Source organism: Carettochelys insculpta, chromosome 1 (genome assembly GCF_033958435.1).
Source record: "Carettochelys insculpta isolate YL-2023 chromosome 1, ASM3395843v1, whole genome shotgun sequence".
Taxonomy (NCBI): Eukaryota; Metazoa; Chordata; order Testudines; family Carettochelyidae; genus Carettochelys; species Carettochelys insculpta.
In genome coordinates, this window is record NC_134137.1 from 4,730,624 (window position 1) to 4,750,788 (window position 20,165).

General features: G+C 45.2%; 1 protein-coding gene across 1 annotated transcript; it reads right to left on the reverse strand.

Annotated features, from left to right (window-relative positions):
* Positions 1 to 682: 682 nt before the first annotated feature.
* Positions 683 to 18,241, reverse strand: LOC142007582 (olfactory receptor 52E2-like). Its single transcript, XM_074984272.1, has 3 exons — positions 17,864 to 18,241; positions 17,354 to 17,737; positions 683 to 787 (listed from the first exon to the last, which is right to left on the reverse strand). Exons 1-3 carry the CDS (start codon positions 18,239 to 18,241, stop codon positions 683 to 685), a joined length of 867 nt encoding a protein of 288 aa, XP_074840373.1.
* Between the last annotated feature and the right edge of the window lie 1,924 nt (positions 18,242 to 20,165).

Sequence of the window (20,165 nt, forward strand, 5' to 3'; positions counted from 1 at the left end):
GGGGTGGGGCAAGGCCACTAGGCTGGTGCATCTCCTGCAGTCCAGTTACCTCTGGCTTTGGAAGAGACCTCAGGAGGCCTCAGGTTCACCCCGCCCGGAAATGCAGCAAGTCTGGGCAAAGGTGAATGAGCTCCAGCAGGGGTACAGGCAGGACTAGGATACATGCCAGCGATCAGAGGCAGGACTGGCCACCAGCGTCTACTTCAAGGAGCTCTGCCAGCTATTGGGGGGTGAGGATGGGCTCCCTCTGAGCACTGCTGCGGACACAGCTGAGGAAGCCCCCCGACCTTCATCACTGCCAGAGCTGGAGGAGGAGCCGGACTTGGATGTACATGTGAGTGAGGGCACATCGATGATTACCCTAGACTTGGGCCCCTGCAGCCAGGCCACATCCTGGGCATCTGCAGACCTCTTTGAGGGTCCCTTCGGTAAGTACCCCACACATCACACATCCTAGGGCAGGCACGATGGGGTGGGGGCAAGGCTCACCAGGCCAGCTCGGAAAGGAGCTCACGCTGTGGTCCCAGCACACACAACCATGTGTAAAGCAGTGTTTCCCACCTGGACCCAGCAGACAGCCCCTAGGCCCTGGGCACAGTGTCCCTTGCGGTTGATGTACCAGGCATCACTGTGGTCTGGGGCGCAGACGGGGATCTGGGTCCCGTCAATCACCCAAAGCAGTTCAGGAGCCCCGGGGCAGCAGGGCGGTAAAAGCAGCCATTACCAGGTCCAGGTCTACAATGTGGAAGACCCTCTGGAGCAGGACTGTGTTGACGGACATCATTGCCTGCAAGGGGAGGAGACAAAACATTCACATGAGGGACTGAAGGAGGGTGTCCCTGGGTCCTAGCAGGCTCCTCTGTCCCCACCCATCCCACTTCCCCTTGGGCTTTCTGAGCATCACCCTGTGAGGCTGCACCCTTGGCAGTGGGTCTGTGTGAGGGTGGGACAGCGTGGTCCCCTAGAGATGGGACTTCCCACCTCCCCAGTCCCATCCCTCAGACCCCTGACACTGCTCCCCGAGGCCCCCCCTTGGGCAGAGTCCCCTCCCCAGGAAGGGCCTGCAGCTGTAGATTGCCTTACAAGCATGAGGCTGGCCTGATAATGGACTTCCCCACTCCATGGTTCCCAATGGAGTGGTTGCTGCCTGCAGTAGCAAGATTCCAGAGGGTGACTGCAACCCGCTTCTCCAAGGGGATGCAACCAGTCCCACCTGGTGGCACGGGTGGTGTGCCTCCAGCCCTGCCTGATCACCTGAGGAGGTGAGCACAGGTGGGGTCCTGGGGCACCGAGGGCATTCTCTTCTGTCCCGGTGTTGGGCACATCCATCCAGTGGAGGTGAAGGACGACCATGATCAGCATGAGCAGCAGCTTGAGCAGCCGTAAGTGACCGTGACTCCAGTACAAGCTTGGGGGCTGCTTTGGCATCATGGTTATCTGGAAAGTGCAGATTCTGCCATAGATAGTGTGTGAGCCCTGCAGTACCTGTGATGTCCCTCAACAAGTTAGGTAAGCCTCAGCGTGGGTGGGGAAGGCAACCTGGGGGAGCCCCTGTAAGGGCACTCCTGTCCGGGGCTCCCAGAAGGGTTTGCCAGACATGCGACCCTATCTGTCATGGTTCCAGAGCTCATTCTCTTCCGAGAGCAACCAGGCAGAATGGCCACTCTCCCTCGACAGAGTGGATCACTTTTTCAATCTGCTTTCGTGCGTGGGCACATTTTGTCAGTGGAAGTTTTTCTGGAATATTTTTCTGACAGAAGCTTCTGTCTCCAGAACACTCTAGTGTAGACATAGCACAGGGGTGAGGGTGCTCCACTGTAAGGCTCCAAACCAGTCACACAGAGAACTTGTGTTGACACACTTGCCAGTAAGAAGTCACACAAGCAATTCCCTTGCACACTCCAGCTCCCCTTGTGCCACAAGCAATACCCACCTTACACAGGTGAGAGGGTGTGAAACCCAATCGCACCAAACCCAATCAGGTTCTTCCAGTCCCAACGGATCAGCCACATCCCCAGGTCAATGAATACCTCCAATCTCACCTGCTGGGTGGAAAAGAGCCTGCTGGGTGGAAAACTGATCTTGTCAAATAATTATAATTTCATCGTCTAATGAGAATAAAGGTTTGGATGGGCAAGGGACCTTCACAGATGCAAGACATTTTGTTTTTTTTCTAGGACATTTGATTTAGCAGAGGGAAACATTCAGATTAAAAAAAAATATGAACACTGTTCTTTAGTAGTAGAGTGCAGAAAAAATGAACAAAGTGCGAGATCTCAGAAAGCCATTGTTGATGGGCCATTGTCTGCAAAGGGGGCTCTTTCTGGAGGAGTTTTCCGGGACTGCAACAACTACCGTGGAATCTCCCTCCTAAGTGTCACTGGTAAACTGTTCACTCATGTCATCCTCGGCAGACTCCAGAAGATTGCTGAGAGGGTGTACTCCGAATCACAGTGCAGATTCCGCGCAGAGAGGTCTACCGTTGACACGGTCTTCTCTCTAAGGCAGCTGCAGGAGAAGTTCAGGGAGCAGAGGAAGCCACTCTACATAGCCTTCATCGACCTCACCGAGGCCTTCGATTTGGTCAGCAGGGATGGTCTGGTCAAACTGCTCCACAAGATAGGCTGTCCTCCACGGTTACTCAAAATGATCCAGTAGTTCCACGAAGACATGAGAGGAACCATCCAATATGACGGCGCTTTATCGGATGTTTTCAGACTCAGGAGCAGCATCAAACAAGGAGGCGTGCTTGCTCTGACATTGTTCGGGATCTTCTTCTCACTCCTCCTGAAGCATGCCTTTGGATCTTCAGCAGAGGGCATCTTGCTGCACACGAGATCACCTTGCAAGGCTGAAAGCTAAGTCTAAGGTGCGGGAAGTCATCATCAGAGACATGCTGTTCGCAGATGATGCTGCTGTAGTGTCTCACACAGAAGACCAGCTTCAAAAACTGCTGGATCAGTTCTCCAAAGCGTGCAAGGACTTTGGGCTTACCATCAGCCTAAAGAAGACAAATGTACTCGGTCAGGATGTTGCTGAATCCCCATCAATCAGCATTGACAACTATCCATTAGAGGTCATCCACGAGTTCGTTTACCTCAGGTCCACCATCACTGACACCCTGTTGTTGGACACTGAGCTAAATAGGAGAATCAGAAAAGCGGCCACAACTCTGTCCAGACTCAGCAAGAGAGTGTGGAATAACAACAAGCTGTACACTCACACCAAAATGCAAGTCTACAGAGCCTGCATCCTCAGCACCCTCCTTTATGGCAGTGAGACTTGGACCCTGTATGCGCGCCAGGAAAAAAGGCTGAACTTCTTCCACTTGCGCTGCCTCAGGCACATCCTTGGAATATCATGGAAGGACAGAGTGACCAACACTGCCGTCCTCGAGCAAGCTGGAATCCCAACCGTGCACACCCTCCTCAGGCAGCATCGGCTCCGCTGGCTCGGCCACGTCCACAGTATGCATGATGGAAGGATTCCAAAAGACATCCTGTATGGTGAGCTAGCCTCTGGCAAAAGACCTCCCGGAAGCCCCCAGTTGCGTTACAAAGATGTCTGCAAGAGAGATCTCAGAGAGGTAGACATCGAGCTGGACAACTGGGAAGAACTAGCAGACGACCGCAGCTGATGGAGGCAGGGGTTACACAAGGGCCTTCAGAAGGGCGAGATGAGGATCAGACAGCTAGCAGTGGAGAAGCGAGCACACAGAAAGCACAATAAGGACTTGCCAGACACCCACCACATCTGCAAGAGATGCAGCAAGGACTGTCACTCTCGTGTGGGTCTTCATAGTCACAGTAGACGCTGTAAATGAAGTCTTCAATTGAAACTATAAAGGGCGCGATCCATAGTCTATGCAGTCTGAAGGACGCCTACTCTACTTGTTTTGGGCCTGCTGTTATTCAATATTTTCATTAATAATATGGAAGCAAATAGAAAATTAATACAGGCAAATTTGCAAATAAATTGCAGCTCAGAGATTTCTCTCTCCATTTGATTTTTAAAATTCTTCTGTTTCAGGACCGTCACCCTTCAATCTGCCACTGAGTGTCCAGGGAGATTGAAGTGTTCCCCTACAGGCTTCTATACATTACCATTCCTGATGTCTGATTAAACAGAGACTGGGAGTGGCTCGCAGCTTACAGGCAGTTTCTCTACTCTGGGTGCTATCATCTCCCCATTAGACTCTGGTGAAGGCTCACATCTCCCTGTCTGATCTTACTTGTTTCTTCCTCTTTTCATAAGTGCTGTTGATACTGGGACATTTCCACCTTGCTGAATAGTTCTTGTCATCTCTGGCCCTCCCTCTTACTGGGACCCCACTCTTTAAATACCCCTCTGAAACCACCCCACCCCCACTCATGCAACTGATGAGGCGGGTCTTTGCCCACAAAAGCTTATTCTCCAACATATCTGTTAGTCTATAAGGTGCCACAGGACTTGTTGTTGTTCTTGAAGCTACAGACTAACATGGCGACCTCTCTGATAAATGCAAATTTGTCTTGTCAGAACAATGAATGCAGGCCTGGCCCACAGACAAGCAGACTACATTTTGTAACCCAGTGACCCTTCAAGGTTTAGTAATAAAAAGACAGACAGAATAGGGTGAGAGTAAAATTGTTAAAGAGATTTAATTGTATACACCATTCACACGGTTCTTCATGTAGACTTGAAGCAGTGCTGCTATCTTAAAAGTCTCTGGAGTTTATCCGTTGTTAGGATGGGTCAGCAGCCCTGCAAGGCTCAGTTCATAGCAGAGATGTTTCTGAAGTGATGAGCTGGACTGAAGAAAACGATGGAGGAATCTCAGGTCCCTTGTTATGCACTTGCCCCTGTAGAGGGAATTCCATTGTCCCTCCCCATGTGGAAGAATGTTTGAGATGGAGCTTGTCACATTAGCAGGTCACCTGCCCATTTGCCTGTTTCCTGGGTTTCACACCTACAACCAAATTCCTCAGATGTAGATTGGAATCTAATAAAGCCCTTTCTCTATCAAGTACTGCCTGGCTGGACTCGGACCCTTTCATAAGAACAATGAGAAGTCCCGTGTCACCTTACACACTAACAGATTTTTGGAGCATAAGCTCTTGAGGGCAAAGACACGCTTTGTCAGACATGTGATGAAGTGGGTCTTTGCCCACAAAAGCTTATGGCCCAAAATATCTATTAGTCTAAAAGGTTCCACAGGACTTCTCATTGCTTTTGTGAATACAGACAAACACAGGTACTACTCTCAAAACAAAAATGCAGTCCAGTAGCACTTTAAAGGCTAACAAAATACATTTTTAGGTGGTGAGCTTTTGTGAGATAGACCCATTTCTTCAGATCATAGCCGTACCAGAACAGAGTCTGTTGATATTGAGTCTGTTCTGGTCTGGCGATGGTCTGAAGAAGTGGGTCTGTCCCACGAAAGCTCACCACCTAAAAATATATATATTTTGTTAGTCTTTAAAATGCTACTGGACTGCATTTTTGTGTTGATACTATATAGACTAACATGTTATTACAGCTACTACTCTGATACATTTCACAAGCAGCATTGGTAGGAAGCAGCCCCCGCCCAGGCCAATAACATTCCCCTGGGGTAGGTGGACTGAGGCAGTCCCAGGCCAGTGTGGGTCACGCCCCCAGACAGCCCTTCCTTTGTCTGACTTCTGCTGAGCACCCCAGCCTGCAGCAGAGCACTGGGGCTTGGCTAGGAATGTACCCTGCCTCCTCCTGCTGCTCTTACCAGAGCAGTGCACTGTGATGCTTTTACCTCCTCTCCTGTGACCCCCCCACACCCAGCTCTCCACACACGGTTTAAGTTATAGTCCATTTGCTACCTGGTATTCTGAAGTCTTTCTTTGAAGGGGGGAAGCTGCAGGAATTATAGAATCATAGAATCATGGAATACTTGGACTGGAAGGGAACTCAAGAGGCCATCAAGTCCAGCCCCCTGCCCCAATGGCAGGACCAAGTACTGTCTAAAACATCCCTGACAGACATCTATATAACCTGTTCTTAAATATCTCCAGCGATGGAGATTCCACAACCTCCCTTGGCAACTTATTCCACTGTTTGACCACCCTGACAGTTAGGAACTTTTTCCTAATGTCCAACCTAAACCTCCCTTGCTGCAGTTTAAGTCCATTGCCTCTTGTTCTATCCTCAGAGGCCAAGAACAAATTTTCCCCCTCCTCCTTATGATACCCTTTTAGATACCTGAAAACTGCTATCATGTCGCCTCTCAATCTTCTCTTTTCCAAACTAAACAAGCTCGATTCTTTCAGCCTTTCTTCATAGGTCATGTTCTCTAGACCTTTGATCATTCTTGTTGCTCTTTTCTGCACCCTCTCTAATTTCTCCATATCTTTCTTGAACTGTGGTGCCCAGAACTGGACACAGTACTCCAGGTGAGACCTAACCAGTGCAGAGTAGAGCGGAAGAATGACTTCTCCTGTCTTGTTCACAACACATCTGTTAATGCACCCCAGAATTATATTTGCTTTGTTTGCAACAGCATCACACTGTTGAATCACATTTAGCTTGTGTCAAGTATCAGAGGAATAGTTGTGTTACTCTGTATCTTCAAAAGCAATGAGGGGTCCTGTGGCACCTTATAGACTAACAGAAATGTATCATAAGCTTTCATGGGCAAAGACCCACTTCATCAGCTGCAGGTCAGATTTATCTTGTGGTCCACTATAACCCCTAGATCCCTTTCTGCTGTAGTCATTCTTAGACAGTCTCTTCCCATTCTGTAGGTGTGAAACTGATTGTTCCTTCCTGAGTGGAGCACTTTGCATTTGTCCTTATTAAACTTCATCCTGTTTACCTCACACCATTTCTCCAATTTATCCAGATGATTTTGAATTACGACCCTATCCTCCAAAGCAGTTGCAACCCCTCCCAGCTTGGTATCATCTGCAAACTTAATAAGCGTACTTTCTATGCCAATATCTAAATCGTTGATGAAGACATTGAACAGAACCAGTCCTAACACAGACCCCTGCGGAACCCCACTTCTTATACTGTTCCAGCAGGATTGAGAACCATTAATAACTACTCTCCGGGTACGGTTATCGAGCCAGTTATGCGCCCACCTTATAGTAGCCTCATCTAAATTGTATTTGCCTAGTTTTTTGATAAGAATATTATGTGAGACTGTAACAAATGCTTTACTAAAGTCTAGGTAAACCACATCTACCACCTCTCCCCTATCCACAAGGCTCATCATCCTGTCAAGGAAAGCTATCAGATTGGTTTGACATGATTTGTTCTTTACAAATCCACGCTGGCTGTTCCTTACCACCTTACCACCTTCCAAGTGCTTGTTGAGTTTCCTGGGTTGTTCTTATTCCCCTTTTTATAGATGGGCATTATATTTGCCCTTTTCCAGTGTTCTGGAATCTCTCTTGTCTCTCATAATTTTCCAAAGATGATAGATAAAGTCTCAGATACCTACTCTGTCAGCTCCTTGAGTATTCTAGGGTGCATTTCATCAGGCCCTGGTGACTTGCAGAGATCTAATTTTTCTAACTGATTTTTAACTTGTTCTTTTTTTTATTTCAACTTCTAACCCTACCCCTTTCTCCCTAGCTTTCACTATGTTGGGCATTCCTTCATCAGACTTCTCAGTGAAGACCGAAACAGAGAAGTCATTAAGCATCTCTGCCATTTCCAAGTTCCCTGTTACTGTTTCTCCCTTCTCACTGAGCAACAGCCCTACCCTGTCCCTGGTCTTCCTCTTGTTTCTAATATATTTATAAAAAGCCTTCTTGTTTCCCTTTATGCCTGTAGCTAGTTTGAGCTCACTTTGTGCCTGAGCCTTTCTAATCTTGCTCCTGCATTATTGTGTTTTGTCTATATCCATCCTTCATAATTTGTCCTTGTTTCCATTTTCTATATGATTCCTTTTTTTATTTTGAGATCATGCAAGATCTCCTGGTTAAGCCAAGGCGGTCCGTTCCATATTTTCTATCTTTTCTTCGCAGCAGGATAGCTCGTTTTTGGGCCCTTAATAATGTCCCTTTGAAAAACTGCCAACTCTCCTCATCTGTTTTTCCCCTCAGTTTAGCTTCCCATGGGACCTTACCTACCAGCTCTCTGAGCTTACCAAAATCTGACCTCTTGAAATCCATTATCTCTATTTTGCTGTTTTCCCTTCTTCCCTTCCTTAGAACTGTGAACTCTGTGATTCATTGATCACTTTCACACAAGCTGCCTTCCACTTTAAAGTTCTCTACCAATTCCTCCCTATTTGTTAAAATCAAATCTAGAACAGCTTCCCCCCGGTAGCTTTTTCAACCTTTTGGATTGAAAAAAATGTCTCCAATGCAATCCAAGAGCTTACTGGATAGTCTGTGCCCTGATGTATTAGTTTCCCAATTAATACGCCGGGGTAAAGGAAGCTGCAGACAGTGGTGGTTTTCCGTTCCCACCTTACATAGAATTTCCATTAGATGGGAGAAGTATGTTTGATTTTTTTCTCAGAACAGCAGTGAAAGATGCAGGTTAGTATCAGGTGAGCTGGCCACCCTAAAACAAAGCAAGCAGTCCCACACCACCTTAAAGTCTACCAATATTATTTATTAGGTAATGAGCTTTCCAGGAAAAGACCCACTTCTTCAGATTTTGGAGCAGAACTGAGAGAAAACAGAGGAATCCCCTCAATATAAATATGAAAAAGTATGGCCCATCCAATTCACAGTCCATTATCCTGACTGATGGGCCATCAGGCACTGTCTGTCTTTTCTATTGCAGTACCTGAAATGTTAGCAGAGGAAGTGGCCCAAAAAGCACTATGAAATACAGATACACAGGTCACCAGTTCTCACTTCCTCTACAAATCTGGTACACACATATGAATGGGATAATCACATTGAGTAAATAACCGCCTTTCCAATGATATCTTACTTGTACCATCATGCGTAAAACATATCTCAATAAAGTTATACCCATATCGTAAGCAAAAAAACAAAAAAGCAGTCCAGTAGCACTTTAAAGACTAACAAAATAATTTATTAGGTGATGAGTTTTCGTGGGACAGACCCACTTCTTCAGATCATATCCATACCAGAACAGACTCAATATTTAAGGCACAGAGAACCAAAACTAGTAATCAAGGTTGACAAATCAGAAAAATTATTATCAAGGTGAGCAAATCAGAGAGCAGAGGCGCAGAAGGGTAGGGGAGGGGAAGTCAAGAATTAGATAAAGGAAAGTGTTTGAAAAAGCCCATAAAATGAGCTAGAAATTGTCTTCCCAGTTCAAACCACATATTAATGTGTCAAATTTGAATATAGAAGAGAGTTCAGCAGCCTATCTTTCGAAACAGCTGTGAATATTAACGCGATTAGAAGTCTCTGGCCAAAAGTCAGAGTTAGTCTCCAGAGAAATAACATGTAAGCATGCACTCTGAAATCGAGAAGTATCTGTGCCCTTGTGTAACCCACTAGGCCTACTTTCCTTGCAGAGTTGAGGGAGACACAAGGACGCCTGATGGACACTCTTCCTCTGTAGAACTGGTAACAAAGAAAGAATATACATTAAAAATATTAAACCTAAACAGTGACCTTCAGTGATAAGCAGTGAGATACCAGAGTATGTCAGTATTAAAGGTTAGCATGTTGTTTACAACCCAGGATGTAAAATACTAATATGGCAGAAAAGTGGGCGCTGCAAGTTCCAAAAGTCTTGAGCCGGGCGCTCTGCGTGGGAAGACTGAAGACAGCCTTGAGGATCCAGGTATAGGACACAACAATGAAAAATACATCCAGACCCGTCACAAAGAATACCACAAAGAGGCCATAGTAACTACTAACATGGATGTCAGCTAAGGCCGGCTTCACCATGGCTATGTTCTTGCAGTACATGTGGGGGATGATGTCGGTTTGGCAATATGGCCATTGCCTTGCCATGAAGGAATTGGGCAGTAAGAGCATGGAGCTGCGCACTGCCATGGCCAAGCCAATCTTGGGCACTATGGGGTTTGTCAGAATTGTGGAATATCTCAGGGGATGACAGATAGTCATGTAGCGATCAAAAGCCATGGCCAATAAGAAACCAGATTCCATTGCTGAAAAGCTAAGAAGGAAGAATATCTGGGTGAGGCAGGCACTGGAATTAAATCAGATGCTCAGTGTTTTTGGGAGGATGGATGTCGACGCAACCAAGTCAGTTATGTCCAGAATGCAGAGGAAATAGTACATGGGTTCATGGAGGCTTGGTTCCATCTTCATGATGAACAGGATTATAATGATCCTAAAGATGGCAATGGTGTACATGGTGCAGAAGGGGATGGAGAACCAGGTATGGGCTGTCTCTGGGCCAGGAATGCTCAGCAGGATGAAGGTAGAGGGGTTGGTGAAGTTGGTTATGTTGGAATCTGACATGGAGTAAAAGGGAAGGTGTCCAGCTCTGAGGCAGAGCGGTGTGTCCTGCTTGTACCGTATGTCCGCTGATTTCCTGTGTGTGCCCCAGGATCCACAGTACAGAGGCCTCGATGGAGAAACAATGTTAATAGAGGCGCTACATTGGTGGCTCTTCCTACACTGAAAAAATAATAATTATCATTCAGAGAAATGGATTATGAACCACAGGCACAACGAATTCCAAATCCATATTTGATAGTGCTTCATGTGTCACTACTTCCTACTTATCATACTGTGAAAAGCCTTTGTACGCACCAGCAAAAAATATGAGTGTTCTTCCTCATTGATCCCTACTGCAGTGAAAGCCAGATTGGAGACTGAATGCTTTAGGAGTTATCCATGAACCCACTTTCTCAAGATCTGAGAATAAATTTAAAAAAAATGCCTAAACGAAACGAAACCAAAAATAAACAACCATTTTGCCAAGCCAAGTACCAGTGGACAATGATGACTACACATCTGGGCAAAATACCTCTTTGCCATTCACTCTGGATAAAGGATACAGCAGAATGAAGGGGATCTCTGACAGGGGTTGTGAGATTGGCAGCAGAGTCCATATGCCAATAGACTGAAAAGTCTGGGACGTTTTAGCTTCGGTAAATTGCAGGGGAAGAGACGGAGAAGAGAATTTGTGATAGAGGAGAATAAAATGAAAATTTGGAACTGATGACATCCCAATGGACAAAAAAAGAACAACTCCCAACTAGTAGCAACGAGAGCTCACCACATGTTTCAAAAGGGCTAATTCCTGAAAGTGAAGACAAATTATTATCATCTCTGATTTGGAGGAAAAATTTTCACAGAAAAATGTGGATAAAAAGAGGCATTTCTTAGAGAAGAGTTTATTAGATAGTTAAAAGCCTCAAAAACAACAAGAAATCATGTGGCACCTTCTAGACTAACAGATATTTTTGAGCATAAGCTTTTTTTTGGGCAAAGATATTAACCCACTCTTTGCCCATGAAACTTATGCTCAAAAATACCTTAGTCCAGAAGGTGCCACAGGACTTCTTATTTTTCTGGATACAGACTAACATGGTTATCCCTCATACTTAAAAAGCCTCATTTCTACAATACAAATGTTCACAATTAAAAAAAAAACAACAAATAACAAAAAAACACTGCTTCAGTGGCAAAGTGAGGTCAGCAATGGGGCTAGGGTAGGAGGAAGCAATATATTACAAATGGGGAAAAAATTTAAAAAAATCAAGCAATGAATACTGAAAGTTATCAGAATTCATGAGAGACATTATAACATGAGGGGAAATATACTCTTGGCAGGGCCAAGGTTTGCAAAAGAAGGTTATAAAGAGTAAAATAAATCCTCTGTAACTGCTCACACGTAAACTTGAACCTGGGATCTCAGGAGCTTGGTGCAAGAACTTCAACTGTTGAAGCTAAAGACCAACTGTTGCTCAGCAAAGGCAGTAGAGGAGGTTTGTTCTTTCTCTCCATGAAAGTGGTTGAAGTGCCACTACACGGGAGAGTGACCCACTCCAGTAGGTGGTGGGATTACATTTAGAAAAGGCTTAGCCAGTTCCCAAAAGGAGAAAGGAAACTCGTTAATGTTGCAGAAAAGGTAGCTGTACTCTAGACTTAGTATTGCCTCGCCATTGGAAAGAAGCAGTGTGGGGTATTTCACATGAGGTGGTGAAGTTCTTTCCAGGCTATTGGCAGTCAAGGAAGATATTAAACAACATCCAAAGTAGAATATCAGAATGATGAACACCAGCGGTTTGAACTGATTAATCAACTGCACCTGTCATGTGAGATCAGTACACCAATTGGAAAGCAGAAAAGCCTGACCAAAATTAGGTATGACCCAAAGACTGGCCAAGTGGCTCCAATGAGGTGGTCAGGCCAGGCAGATGCAAAGTAGTCATCTCAGAACAGAGAATGCAGTTCTGACCCGCGGGCTAGGACCGGGGTTTTGGAACATAGCTCTTCGTTTGTTGCTGTGGTGCATAGGTCTGAGATAGCCTTGGATGAATAACATGGGAGTAGGGGCTTGGAGCAGGGGAAGGATTTTACCTCTGCATGTGGCATTGGTGATGTCAGCTATGTCCATTTCTGGGGTTCATACTTTGAAAAGGTTGTTAAAAAGTTGGACAAGCTGCAAAAAAAGAACCATAAAATAATTTGAGGCTGGACAAAATGTCTGACAGAGAGAAACTTAAAGAGCTTCACCTACCTATCAAAAAGGCAATGAAGCAAGAGATTCATGGCAAGAAAACAATGGGTGAGACCAGGTTGTTTCATCTAGCAGAGAGAGACAGTGCATCACCCAGGGCTGGAAGTTGATACCAGTGTAATTCCAGCTGGAAATAAGGGCTGAAATTTAGCTCTGAGTGATTAAGCGTTGGAACAAACTGCACACAGAAGCTGTGGATTCTCCAACACTGCATTTCTTTTTCTGTAAGATCTGCCTGAGGGCTTCTCTACACTTAAAATGCTACAGCAGTGCTGCTATACCTCATAGCAGACACTATGCACGCCAACAGCGAGGGTCCTCTTGTCAGCATAGGCAATGAATCCCCCTGAGTGGTGGTAGGGAGGGCAGGTCAAGAATTTGTATGTTGGCCCCGTGCTCTGTACTCCAGGGTTAGATTGCTGTTGATATATTTTTCATTACATTCAACAAAAACCTGATCTTGGTAGGGGGTTAGATCAGCTAACCTTGGCTATGCCTACTCACCCCGTTGCTCTATGATTCTCTAATGCAATACCTTACTATAGATCAGGTTTTGGTCAAACACACATTATGGATAGGAATACCGAGGTGAGTCCAGGGCACAGGTCTGGGCAAGTAAGTTTGAAGAACCATCTGATGCCCAGCAGCAGGTTCCCCCTCTCCATGCCACTGACGTAATCCAAGGGAAAGGCAAAAGCCAGTACAGCCTGGCACCAATGTCGCCGCAGGAGCTGCCACAGTGAGATTGAGCACAACCTCAAACTGCCTTCGGGGCTCCATCTCTGGATGTTTCCTTGGGGTTTACTCCCGAAGCCTTTCCCATGACTAGGTGAAATTTAATGGCCTATATTATATAGGAAGTCAGAGCAGATGCCCAAATGGAGCTTTCTGACCTTGACACTTACAAATCTACTAAGAGAGAAACTAGATCAGACAATATTTACATTGTCACACAACACACAAAGAAGGGAACAGTCAAATACATTGGAAGACTGAAGATACAATACTGATAAAAGAAAATTGTTTACATATAGTATCTATTTCCCCAGAGGAGCTCCTTCCAAAGGAATTAGTGGAGCAAAGATCTTAGCTGGGAGGGGTTCAGAAACGAACTGCTCATTGGAAGTGGTGCTGGGACAACACTGTTAGTTACGGCCTTGTTTCCCATTGTCTCTCAATTTGCCAAGCTCCAAGCATCTGGGCTGAAATGCTTAAGCAGAGTGCCAGCTTCTGGCACAACTTATTTGTTTAAAGTTTCAGGGAGAACAGTTCAGTTGAATTCTGAACAGAAACTAGGAAACAAGGTGGTTTGCCTGTGTTGACAAATGCTTGTAACTGTTCCATTGTGGAGCCCTTACCCCTGCCTGCCTGGACAGCAGGTACAATTCAGATAACTGTCCTCCAGTCCCACCTACACCCGTTCATATCCAGAACCCTGAGATGCAAGAGGCAGTGATGACTGTCTCCGTTGCTACCTCTTGAGATCTTTACTTGGATTCTACTCCAAGGGGAGTTTTGCCAAAGAGAAGCCAGAACAAAGTAATGGTCATGGCCATATAAGTTCTTCTTGTATGCTTACTAACATCTTTCACAACAAAGAATCACCTGTGCTGCGGAAATGCAGCCACCTTGACAGTGGAAGACAGCAGGCGGAAGTGGGGATGGGATGAAGGTGCACTGAACAGAGCAACACTTTTGCCAGCACAACTGTGGCAAGAGCTCTGAGATATTTTAGATGTGAAGAGTGGAGAGGGTCACACAGTTACTCCCTCTCCCCTCGTGCCCACTTTGCATGGGGGCTGTTGAGCAAGAAAAGGATATTTGTGAATTTTCAGACATCAGTGTCTTCTCTGTGAATCTCCCTTGGTTCCCTTTGTCCCACATCTTTATTAAACCAGTATCTCCTGAAACATCCCACTCTGAGAGCCCTCATCAGTTTGCACCATTTGTATTGTGGGTCTGTGCAGTCCCAGTGAGATTCACCCAGCCTCTGATAGAGAAGCAGCATCTACATTTAAGCAAGATGGAGTCAAGCCTGTCTGTGCACTTTATCCGACTTTAGGAGTAAACAGTAATCAAGGGACCTCCCCAAAAGGAGATGAAAACTCTTGGGCTCTGTGCTGAGTCAGGGAGCAATAGTCTGCTCTGTGTGTGTGTGCATATTTAACAATTAACTTTGGGAAAGAAAACTGGTTTATGGGGGGTGTTTCTAGAGTGGGGAGCATGTGCGTTTATAAGAAATGGAAGGAGACTGAGTAAATTCTCCTACTGGAGCTGAACAGGGCACCGAGTACAATTAAATTCACATTACTAAAAGTCTGTAGCTTGACAGCATGGCTTGACCTTTTTCTGTAGCTAAAGGCAAAGGGGTTGGGTGGACTAGGTAACAGTTTTTGTGGACATGGGGAAGTCAGTGGATGTGATTTACCTTAACTTCAGCAAAGCTTTTGATACGGTCTCCCACAACGTATTTGTCCATAAGTTAGGGAAGTATGGATTGTATCTAGGGACTATAAGATGGATAGAAAGCTGGCTTGACAATCGGGCCCCATGGGTCAATGGCTCAATATGTGGATGGCAGTTGGATTCAAGAGGAGTTCCCCAAGGTTCAGTTCTGAAGCTGGTGTTTTTCAACATCCTGGTTAATGACGTGGATAAGGGAATGGATTTCACCTTCAGCAAATTTGCACATGACAGCAAGTTATGGGGAGAGGTAGATGCTTTGGAGAGTAGAGATACAATCCAGAGTGATTTGGATAAACTGGAGGATTGGGCCAGAAGAAATCTGATGTGGTTCAGTAAGGAGAGATGTAGAGTCCTACACTTCGGATGGAAGAATCCCAAGCATTGTTATAGGCTTTGGACCGACTGGGTAAGCAGCAGTGCACAGGAAAGGGACCTAGGGTTTATAGTGGATGAAAGAATAAGATGAGTAAACAGTGTGCTCTTGTAGCCATAAAGGCCAATGGCATATTGGGCTGCATTAGGAGGAGCATTTCAAGTAGATCTAGATAAGTTGTTGTTCCCCTCTATTCAGCATCTGGAGTATTGCATCCAGTTTTGGGCTCCATCGGTATAGAAAGGATGTGGATGTTCTGGAGCAGGTTCAGTGGAGGGCAATGAAAATGATGAAAGGGCTGGAGCACATGACCTATGAGGAGAGGCTCAGGGATATGGGGTTATTTATTTTGCAGAAGAGAAGACTAAGGAGTGCTTTGATAGCAGCCTTCAACTTCCTAAAGAGATGCTGTAAAGAGAATGGAGAGAAACTGTTCTCAGTGCTGACGACAGCAGAACAAGGAGTAAAGATCTGAAGTGAGAGTAGGAGAGGAGTAGGTTAGATATTAGCAAAAACTTCTTCACCAGGTAGGTAGTGAAGTATTGTAATGCATTGACTAGGGAGGTGGTGAAATCTCCATTGATAGAGTTTTTTTAAGTCCCAGCTTAACAGAGTCATGTCTGGGATGACTTAGTTGAGGTCAATCCTGCTTGAAGCATGGGGCTGGACTTGACTTTCTGAAGTCCCTTCCAGCCCTATGATTCTATGTACAAGGATAGTCAAACTACGTAACAGGATGTTGGTAATCGTATACATATGGAATAGAAAAACTAAGATGAAAATATCATATTGATTCCATACAAAACCACAGTACGACAACACATTAAATAGTGCATACGTATACAATCTTTCCATCTGACAAGGACATTTCAGGTTCAGTATTGTTCCAATAAGAAGCAGATAAGCTCCTGGAGGATTTCCTTCCTCACTAGTCATTATCTGAGCTGTGTTGAGATATATCACCTTGTTCTGTACATACATTGTTTGGTTTGCCAGAAGCTGGGACTGGACAACAGGGGATGGAACATTCAGAACTTCCTACTTCTGTTCACACCCTTTGATGCACTTGTTACAGGGCATCATGGGAAGACAGGATACTGGACTTGAGGAACCATTGTCTTATCCAGCATGTCCAATGTGTCATCTTTACATAGACCCCAGATGTAGCTGTAGGCCTTGGTAACCTACTCAACCTACTCCCTTCCCAGAGCTGAGCAAGCAATCAGGAAGCATGACCAGGTCTCTCTCCCTCTTTCAAATTACTAAAAACATAAGGATATATGTTTACATTTTAAACCTAACCAGTGTTCTTAAGTGACTGGCACAAGACATTAGTGGATGTTCGCATTAAGCTAAGGGGATTTATTATTTTAGATTTCTTTCTTTGTTCAGGAAGCAGACATGCTGATGCTGTTAGCTCATTGGTAAATTATCTTTCAAAAAATCAAGAGTATGCAAGCGCCCCAGAATTCCAACCCCCCAAAATGGCTCACTTCCAGCATGGTGGTGGGGAGATGATGATGAGGCATGTCGCATGACTGAAGCACTGACATAGAAGGGTATAAGCTGTTCAGGAAGGACAAGCAGGTGAGAAAAGGTGGTGGAGCTGCACCCTGAGAATGATTGCGGAATGACTGGAGCAAGAGGTGGGGGCAATGTATTGGGGGAAAGAGGAAGAGTAGAGGCAGCATCTTAGCAGAACAGGTGGGAAAAGAAAAGCAACGTCCCTTGCTCCTAGCGATATTCAGGAGGACACGTGTTGACTGCCAATGTTCAAGTTCACATGAAATCGACCTCCAAAAGATGAAGTGTGAAAAGATCAATCTTCTTTGTCATCTAGATGTGCACTTTGTAAGTCAAGAGGTGGAGCACCCTCTCCCAAACCTGTCTGTTCCTCACCCCATAGATGATGGGGTTTAGCATGGGTGCCACCAGGAGGTACACATTGGCAAGGAGAACATGGACATGCAGGGGCACATTCTGGCCAAATCGGTGCGTGAGGAAGGAGAAGAGAGCTGGGATGTAAAAAGCCAACATGGCACAGAAGTGGGAGCTGCAGGTCCCAAAAGTCTTGAGCCAGGCATCCTTTGTGGGGAGGCTGACGATGGTCCTGAGGATCTGGGTGTAGGACAATGTAATAAAAAACACATCTGGACCAGCCACCAAGCATAACGCAAAGAGGCCATAGTAATTACTGATACGGATATCAGCACAAGCCAGCTTCACCACGGTCAGGTGCTCACAGTATGTGTGGGGAATGAGGTTTGTTTGGCAATATGGCCACTGCCACGCCAGGACAAGACTGGGCATTGTAAGCATGCTGCTGCGTAGTGCAACGACCAGGCCAATCTTGGCCACCAAGGGGTTTGAGAGGATGGTGGAATGTCTCAGGGGATGGCAGATGGCCACGTAGCGATCAAAAGCCATGGCCACCAAGATCCCAGACTCTATTTCTGAGAAGCAGATAGTGAAGTACATCTGTGTGAAGCAGGCACTGAAATCAATCTCACTGGAATTGAACCAGAAGATGCTCAGCATTTTGGGTACAATGGATGTGCACAGGACCAGGTCAGTAAAGGCCAGCATACAGAGGAAATAGTACACGGGAATATGGAGACTCAGCTCCATCTTTACAATGACCAGGATGGACAAGTTCCCCAACAGTGCTATGGTATACACAGTGAAAAACAGGATGGAGAGCCAGACATGGTATTCCTCCTGGCCAGGAATGCCCATCAGGATGAAGGTGGAGGGGTTGATGAAGTTGGTTGTGTTGGAATATAACATTACGTCCTGGGGAAGTTGGCCCAGTCTGAGGCAGAATTATTCCCTGTTAGTGTACCTTATGTTCTTCTGCATTTTTGAATGTATCCCAGATCCTGGGGGATGGTCACAGTACAAAAGCCTGGATTGGGAGACAATGTAAATGTGAGAAACTACATCCACCGCTGGAGTGAATCCAAGTGGATGATATTCACACTGTAACAAAATGACAATTTCATTTTTCAGATAAACTATTATGTACAACTGAGTTTACGAGTGCCAATTCCATATCTGATGGTGGTCCATTGGTCAGTAATTCTGACCCCTCTTGGCATGGAAAACCTTCATAGGCACCCTCAGGAAACACAAGTGTCATCACTAACTATCCCACATCGTCTCTTAACGCTGGGGAAGCTGGGAAATGGAGTCTTTACCTTGTTCATCATACCTCCGATTTCATCCAGCTTTTCTAAATCTCAAAATCTGAGGCATAAAAAAGGGAAACCTTTGCCAAGACCTGTGCCAGGGGAAACCACGAAGAACACAGTGGGAGACAAAGTCCTATTTTTCATGCACTCGGTCTACATAATATAGCAGATAGAAAAGGAATTTCTGAGAGCAGATCTGAGAATGGGAGAGTCTGCCATATACCAACAGACTGAAAAAACTGTGTAGTTCGAGGGACAGAAAGAGCGGGGAATTTTGATAGAGGAGAACGGAAGAAAAGACTGGATCTGGTTATTTTCTGATGGTCAGAGGGAGAAAAGTTTCCAGCTAGTTATATCGCCTATATTTATTCTACTTCTTTGCTCTTCTGTTTAAATGCTTCTCAGGGTCCCTGTGTTCTATTACAATGTGACATAGTCTGTGTGTTGCGCCAGCATTCTCTTCCTGAGATTATAACATTGCCTCTTACTGTACTACTTTCCAGTTAACACAGAGCTCTTCTATCTTCACTTCTCTTTTTCGCTCTTCTCTGGGCTGATTAGTGGTCTTGGTCAGAGTGAGGGGTGTGGTTGATTAGTCGGTTCATAATTTTAGTGTTCATAAATCTGACATTCTTCTGTAGATTCTTTTTAAGACCCATATTGACTGAAAATAACCAAAGTTTTGCGCCTCCTGTAGAAACTTTAAAAAGATATAGATATGCTGCCGTAGGTTCAGTGTAGACAGTACTTACACCAATAGTAGGGGGCTCTCTCACCAGCATAGGCAGCCAACTTCCCTTAGAGGTGATAGCTCGGTTGATAAAAGAATTCTTCCATTCACCTCACGTTCAGGGACAATGCTGTAGGTATTTATTACTATTGCAAAAAATAAATGCAGTTTTGGGCTGCATTAACAGAGGTACAGATGTAAATCATGGGAAGTGAAAGTATTCCTCATACTCAGTGCTGGCTGAGTTTCAGGTGAGATATTGTGTCCAATTTGAGTTATCAATGTATTTAAAGGATGTAGATGAGCTGGAGAGGATGAGAAGGTGAGGGACAAAAGATGGCTCAAGGGATGGAAAACATCACTGCGGCAAATATTCAAGCAGCTGGATAAGTTTAATTTGAAGCAGACGATATCGAGAGCAGGGTATTAGAGCAGCCTTCAGATATTTGAATGGCTCCCATAAAAATGGGGAAAAAAGTGTTCTGTCTTATTTTGAAAAACAAGAAATCCTGTGGCACCTTATAGACTAACAGATATTTTGGATCATAAGATTTCGTGAGCAAAAACCCTCTTCGTCAGATGCACCATCAGCAAGCTTATACTCCAAAATATTGTCAGCAAGCTGATACTGCAAAATATCTGTTAGTCTATAAGGTGCCACAGGACTTCTTGTTGTTTTTCAAGATACAGACTAACTCGGCTACCCCTCTGATACTGGTCTTATCTTAGTGTGCTGGACAAAAGACAATGGGTTCTTATAAAGACATAGCAGATTTAGATGAAATCTCAG

Excerpts from the sequence above, each read along its gene's own strand:
- LOC142007582 (XM_074984272.1), bottom strand. The coding sequence starts at position 18,241 with ATGTTATATTCCAACACAACCAACTTCATCAACCCCTCCACCTTCATC. Across the intron at positions 17,738-17,863 it reads CCATGGCTTTTGATCGCTAC|TGGCCATATTGCCAAACAAA; the intron begins GTGGCCATCTGC and ends CTGGCGTGGCAG. Across the intron at positions 788-17,353 it reads TAAACCCCATCATCTATGGG|GCAATGATGTCCGTCAACAC; the intron begins GTGAGGAACAGA and ends CTCCCCTTGCAG.